At 35.6% G+C, this 7,612-nt stretch overlaps 1 protein-coding gene across 1 annotated transcript; it reads right to left on the bottom strand.

Annotated features, from left to right (window-relative positions):
• Positions 1-769: 769 nt before the first annotated feature.
• LOC128863606 (NK1 transcription factor-related protein 2-like) lies at positions 770-1,488 on the bottom strand. Its single transcript, XM_054102841.1, has 2 exons — positions 1,278-1,488; positions 770-1,121 (listed from the first exon to the last, which is right to left on the bottom strand). Exons 1-2 carry the CDS (start codon positions 1,453-1,455, stop codon positions 877-879), a joined length of 423 nt encoding a protein of 140 aa, XP_053958816.1. The 5' UTR covers positions 1,456-1,488; the 3' UTR covers positions 770-876.
• Between the last annotated feature and the right edge of the window lie 6,124 nt (positions 1,489-7,612).

Consider the following 7,612-nt stretch of genomic DNA (forward strand, 5'->3'; position numbering starts at 1 on the left):
TTTTCAAAAATTATAAACAAAGTTTGAAAAAAATGTGTACAATTTTTCGCGCTGTATGGTTTTTGTTGTTCATTATATCTTAGTGGAAGAAAGTGAGAGTTGAAGCTACTGGAATATCTCATTAATTTTTTATAATTTTTTTCCTTGACAGTGTGGAGAATTTTTTCTGTATACAAAAAATTACATGCTATTACTTTGAACGGAAGGAAAGGCGAGATGCTTTGAAAGTTGAAAAAAATTTTCAAAAATCAAAGGTATTTTTTTAGTTACTGGAAACCTGCACTTTATTAGGCTTATAGATTTAATAAGCTATGGAACTGCATAGCCAGAAAAGTTCTAGGAATTTTGTTAAAAAAGTTGAAAGTTTTGATGAAAATTTCAAAAAATTTGAAAAATTATAAACAAAGTTTGAAAAAATGTGTAAACATTTTAGCGCTACATGGTTTTTATTGTAGTATAAAGTGTATTTTTTACAAATTAATCTTGATGTGTTTAAAATTTTGCAACGGTATGTAAATGAGAAGAGTTCGTAGGGGTTGAATTTTATAGTATTTAGGAAAAGTATTACTTTTTGGCTCTTTTTTGTTAACCCTGACTCACTGTGCACACTTTGAATTCTAGTTACATTAAAAATATTAGAACTTTTCAAACAAATACGTCGCCCTTTTTACAAATTTAAAACAAGCGTTCGTATTAAGACACCCTTTGTAATGAAAAAATATGCACTTAAAACCTGATACTGGCAAAGTAAAAACAAAGCTTACACAACTCGATTCAAATACTAAAGTAATTACATATATTTGAGTTTCTATATAAGCAGTTACAACAAATACTATTTTACATATGTATGTATGTATGTACATCTAAAACTTCTCTTTACACATATTTCAAAAGCAACGTGAACGGCATTAAAGCCAACAGCCATTGCAGGTGTGTAAATCCAAAATTAGCTGCTGCACTGTAAGCGTGATCGTGATGACTATGGCCAGGTGAGCCTGGCGCTCCGGGTGCACCACCATTACTACCGCCACCGGGTGCTCCTGGCGCGCCACCACCGCTACCGCCACCGGGCGCTCCGGGCGCGCCAGAGTCGCCGCCCCAACCGCCGTTACCACCTTGAGCTGCAAATAAATATGCGATTTTTGAGATAATTCTTGCCACATTTACTGTGCAAACACACGACTGCTATGCAATCGAGGCAATTGCCACACAATTCCACACTCGTGGAATGCATACAAATATTGCGTTATTTATTTAACATTTTTATCGGCACTTACCAGTACAAAGTAGAACGCAATTCAATGCGATTAGCAGCATAACTGCTAGTCTGAGCTTTAGAATCGATTGCATCTTGCCACCAACGTCGACAAAAGTTAACTGAGCAAACTTGTCTCGAAGTGGAGAGTTTTTAGCTGAGTTCTTGCAATTGTTGGCTGACTGGCTGTTATTAGTCATTGTTTACGTTGCAGCCGATCGACTGAGTTCGCAAAGTCGCTTACTTGCATACTCACATACATACATGCATACATACAGGCTTTGTCTCGCCCGACGACCTTTTTTTTGCTTGTTAATTAAAGTTCATTGCACGTACGTACACACATATGTATGTATGCATGCACATTAGGCTGGCTCAAAGAAAAAAAACATGTTTTTCTTGATGCTCCCCTTAAATGTGTTCTACGAGTGCAGCTAAAAATGAGATACATATACGAGTACTTATTTTTTTTTTCTAAACTTACCTGTGCCTCAACGCACAGTGGTTTAGCTCCATAAGCTTTTTGGAGAAAATTAGAAGCAGCAAGCGCAGAGCTTTAATTTTTCGTAGGTAACCTTGAAGGACATAAATCAAGAAAAAAATGATAAATGAGTTTGATCGGTTTATTTTAAAGCTCAACTCCCATACAAACCTAACCTCAAAAACGCTTAAATATGTTATAAAAAGCCAACCGATTAATGTACGACTATTAAATTTCGTCCACATATTAACAATAATATAGTAAGTAAGTCCACAAAAGATGAGAAATATATATTTACTTTAATGTATGCCTCTCATACAATCCTAACCTCAAAAACGCTTAAAAATGTCATAAAAAGCGAACCGATTAATGTACGACTCTGAAATTTCCTCTATATATTTAGAATAATATAGTAAGAAAACTCACAAAAAATTAGGAAAATCTGTTAACTTTAACGCATACCCGTCATACAACCTAACCTCAAAAACGTTGAAGAATGTCAAAAAAAAGATATGCGATGAATTTAGAGCTACAAAATGGCTACCATATGTTTACAATAAATGTAAATACAATAAATAAAAATTTTAAAAACTTTAACGCATTCCTCTCATACAAACCTAACCTCAAAAACGAATAAAATCGTCATAAAAAGCGCACAGATGAATGTAGAACTTCGAATTATGTGAATATATACAATATTATTATAAGTTGTTTTACAGAAAATTAAAAAAATATATTTACTTTACCGCACACCTCCCATACAAACCTAACCTCAAAATCGCTTAACAATTTTATAAAAAGCGCACCGATGAACGTATGATTTTGAAATTTTCTCCATATATTTTTAATAATAATATGAGTAAACACCTGTAAAATGGCTATAAACGGTTTATTTTTACGTACACCTCCCATACAATCCTAACCTAACCTCAAAAAGATTTGTAAAACCATAAAAAAGTTAAGGAAAAGTATGCAAACGTGGAACTCGTGCAAGTTACGTTATATAAAAATGCAAAGCAAAAACTCTGTATATATAAAAATATGTGTAAAAATGGTGCCTTACTATGGGTGAAACTGCTTATTCTTCAAAATTAATAAAAAGGAATATTTTATTTTTACACAAAATGCGTCAAATAAAGTATAATTTTAGTTATTTTCAAACATTTATAGTATTTCATGATTAAAACATTTAAAATGATCCACAAATAAAATATCAAGTCAAGAGAATAGGTTAGGTTAGGTTAGGTTGCAACGGCTCTTACTATGAGCCACAGTCAGGTTTATTACCCATTGTGATACCGCATGAGTAACTTCTGCTATATAAAATACCAAGTATCAAATGAATACTTATTTATATGATTAAAAATAATTCAACGAAAATATTAGGCCTCTTCTTTTCGCCATGCGTCAGCAAGTGGTGAAGGGATGCAGCAATAAATGAACATATCTTGGCAACGCTGGAGTAGAGCTGCCTAAAACTACATTCATTTGTGAAATAGTGAATTATACCAGTTTTATGAGGTATGTCCATACACGCTAGCGGCAATTCTTGCTCGATAACTTTGTTATTGCTTTCGCATGCAAATTTTTCGTCGGGTCAGTCGAGCACATAAAACTTCCTTCCGGTAGATCTGTAGGCAGTATATAACGCACGCAGTGCGGCAATAAGGCTGAACACTCTAACTAAGTGGTCAAACACGGATTATGGTCACGGTAAAATCCTGGCTGGCACTTTGGGGCTTCCCGGACTGGTGGACTATGCACTCCCGCCTATGCTTGCCATTACATCGTTTACGTCCCTCGTACACTCAAGAGAAGAGTAAGAACGGAACGATGTGAGACAGGGCGAGTCCATCCATGTAATATACATATACACAGATGGCTCAAAGCTCGAGCGCAGGGTGGGCGAAGGTGTATATTCCGAATATCTGGGGATCTCCTTCAATTTACGGCTCCCCGACTACTGTAGTGTCTTTCAGGCAGAACTGATGGCAATAATAAAAGCCGCGAACTGGTACAGTATGATGCGATATCCGGATATCCATTTTCACTGATAGCCAAGCGGCGATAAAATCCCTCACAAAACAGTCGACAACCTCCAAGGTAGTCATGAAATGCCGCACATCTCTTAACGAGACAGCTGAGTCATTTCACCAAAAGGTAACATGGAGTTCGTGGCCATCGCGACATTGAGGGTAACTGTAGAGCCGATGAACTAGCGAGACTCCGCACTAAATTTACTGATGAGTACATAGATAATGACATAGGGATACCCTTACAAACATGTAAGCTACTCATCCTTGAAGAAATTGTAAAGAAAGCAAACGAAAGATGGCGTAATGAAACCACCTGCAAAATCGCCCGTCAACTGTGGCCGACTCTTAGTTCTAAACGCACAGAATCTCTGCTAAGCCAAAATGAACACAGTCTTAACACATTGATCTCAGTCATAACGGGGCACTGTCAAATAGGTAGGACTCGCCCAAAGGATAGGTGTGCAAACACATGACTTCTGTAGAAGTTGTCTAGATGAGGACGAGGAAGAGACAGTCTCGCACCTACTGTGCCCCTGTCCTGCTCTAACCAGACGTAGGTTTACTATTCTGTGTAAACAATTTTTTAATGAGTTGGAAGATCTCAGTTCTACAGAAATCAGAGATATCCTAAAATTTTTGAAAAGCACACACTGGTTTTAGGAGAGATAGTGACAAGCGCCCCGCGCCGCATCACAATGGGCTATGAGCCTGAGTGTGTCGCATAGGACAACCGCTTCAACCTAGCCTAACGTAACCTAGTCGAGCAGAGAGATAGCGAGCAGAGAAGTGACGAATAGAAGAGGAATGTTAGCTCATAAATACTTTGAAACTTTGAACTTTGAAAATTATTGCAGAAAAATTAAATTTAAAATTAAATAAAATCTCAGTCGGCGTTATCAACTAGCAAATATTTGACTTCCTCGTTTAAAGGCAAGATTTTTTTTGCGCATTTACCCTTAATCTTATGGAACCCCTCGGTGCAGCATACCACTTTTTGGTAAAGGTGGACAAAAAAATAAAAAAAAACAATATTCACACCGGTATACATTTTCTTGAGAACTTTTTTTTCTAATTTCTTTTAATTAAATATTTGTGTATACTTAGCGATCAATGAAGTAATTAAGGACATTTTTAATAATTAGACATATCCCTCTTATGATAAAAGCTAAATGCTCTATTAGAGTGAAACAAATATCTAAATGGTGGTTAAATTTCAAGGGCCGGTGTTGAATGTGAACCACACGATACAGGCCAACGACACCGTTGGGCTTCTTTCTTTGGGGTTATTTGAAAGAAAAGGTGTACGTCGATAAGTCAGCAACAATTCAAGAGCCAAAGGATGAGATAATTCGGCACATTAACGGCACAACCTCAATTATGCCTCAGCGTCATCGAAAATTTGGACCATCGGATGGAGGTGTGCCGCCAAGGCCATGGCGGCCATTTGGCCAATATTTTCTTCCACACGTAATTGAGCCATACCAATATTATCATAATAAAGAGAAATGATAATAATTTCCTAATAAAATTGTATTTTATTCAAAATCAACACCGGGCCTTATAACTTAACCACCTTTTATTTTTTAATATATGTATTTTTTTTGTGTGTAGGTATTCAGTCCGCCACTTTATTGGCTTAGTTCTCAAATTTGAAATTATATTTGCTGGCAAATCTTGTAAATCTGAATCAACCAAATGGTGTAGTATAAGTAATAAGTATAAAAAATAAATATAAGATCTGACTAACACAAATATATTTTTTCCCATTCATTAGCCACTGCGCAATGCTTTGAAAATGATTACCTTCGAGATCCAATGAAAAAAATGCGTAATGCGTACATTTTTTTTTACAGATCGACAAAATTTAATCTCCTCTTTTATTTGCCCTATACGAATGCCCCAAAAATGTAACTGAAAAATGAAAAAAAAAACGAGATACCTAATAGAAAAAATGCAGTACGAAGCATCAAGAAAAAATTTATTTTTCTTAGCGCCAACCTAATGTACATACATCCATATCTACTAACTAAGCTTCTCTTGTAAATCAAGCACAATTTATAAATATACCTGTTTTCTTGAACCAGCATGCATACATATTATATATATAAAGTGTATAAGTACATACGAAGGTGTTGATATCGATTAGCATATTAATTGCGATTCATGCCTAATAATTTTACTCAGACAGAAGCTTCTCCTATTAAGGTATTAAGGTTTATTAGTTGTTCCTTATGTACCTAGGTACGTATAAGTCTAAAGTTAGCGGCTGACGCAAAGTCGATTCCATTAGCCTGTATTAGACAGTTCGAGGAAGTTTTCCATGTATTCCAATAGCTGAGAGTTATCGCCTATCCCAAGCAACATTATCAGCCTTATCGTGAATTCCATATGAGCAAATATTCACATAAGTTGCAGTACAATACAGGAACACATTTTCCAGGTCTTTTTTTTCTTGTTGCTTGCAGTGCAATATATGGAAACGATTTGTTCGTGGAATTCGCGATAAGGCCGTACACTCCGATTCACTCATTCATTGAATATTTGCTCAAGTTGACATTAACTGATTGACTGCTGAGAATCTCAACAGTCTTAAGGGGTTACAAGGGTTTCGTCGGGTAAAAAAAGGCCTATTTTCAATATATTCTTTTCTAAGTAAAAAATAATTTATTTAGTTCAAACTATTTTCTATCTTAAAGATACATATTTAAAGAATAATTTCTGAAATTTTCAAAAAAAAAAAAAAGAAAGCTCCTCCATTGTGACGTCATTGTGTGATTGTGTGAAAAAGCAAAAATAAGTGCTTTAGTTAAGACCATAAACTCGTGCTTGAACGAAGGAAAGAAAAAAAAGTAAAAATTGGATTTTTGGCAGACATTTAAAAAACAAAAAAAAATTAAAATTTCGGTAAAATTTGCTTGACATTTGATTTTTTTTAAATAGTTGTAATTGAAAAGAAAAGAAAAATCCTTCGTTTAAGCACGAGTAAATGTATTTTGAACACCTGTGTAAAATTTCATCAAGATCGGTTGAGTAGTTTTCGAGAACATTTGACAACCGACTTTGAAAACACAGTTCCGAGAAAAACGCGTTTAAAGTTTTGAATAACAATAAAAGTGGCTTGGAGCGCACACATTCCAAAGGCTGTATCTCCGAATTTATTATTCGGATCGACTTGAAAATTTGGGATAATATTCCTGAGATATTGCAGAAATTAATAAGCTAAAAAAAAAAAAAAAATCGAGTTTTTGAACCAACGAAACCCATGTAACCCATTAAGAGGAAGATGACGTTATCGCCTATCCGATCCAACTTATGGCTAAAGCTAATAACGCGTTCCCGCCTTTCTCTCATTCGTCATTCGCTAGCCGATGCCATGAACCGAATCAGACCCCTATTAGCTAAAGCTAAAGCGAAGTTAATAAAGCGAAGCGATTCAATCAAAAAAGCAGCGTCCCCGCATTTCGACACGAATATTATTGTCTACATTTATAGTGTTGGGATAGTTCAGTAGTACATAATTTTGAGGTAATTTGAAATAAACACTTCACGTACTTCAACAAACACTACTTTGGACTGAGTTAGCAATCGAGCAGTAAAGTTATCCCGTAAGAAATAAAAAATACACCTTATAGGTCTCTAGTCGTGTATGGATGGCGCAGAAGCTTGAACGGTAATAATATCCAATGAGGTGACCCCTAATATTCTGCGGAAGATCTATTTTTATACGTTAGTAACGATGAATATCGCGGGCTATCGAATAATGAGCTGCATGAGATTTATTGGGGCACTGAGTCGTGCCAACGGTTTTTCAACACTAACTTTATTTTCCCCTTCAGTCAC

This window comes from Anastrepha ludens, chromosome 5 (genome assembly GCF_028408465.1).
Source record: "Anastrepha ludens isolate Willacy chromosome 5, idAnaLude1.1, whole genome shotgun sequence".
Taxonomy (NCBI): domain Eukaryota; kingdom Metazoa; phylum Arthropoda; class Insecta; order Diptera; family Tephritidae; genus Anastrepha; species Anastrepha ludens.

Bases quoted from the DNA above. Each gene is read 5' to 3' on its own strand.
- LOC128863606 (XM_054102841.1), bottom strand. From the start codon at position 1,455: ATGACTAATAACAGCCAGTCAGCCAACAATTGCAAGAACTCAGCTAAA. The intron at 1,122-1,277 runs GTAAGTGCCGAT...ATTTATTTGCAG, and splicing joins TTGCGTTCTACTTTGTACTG to CTCAAGGTGGTAACGGCGGT.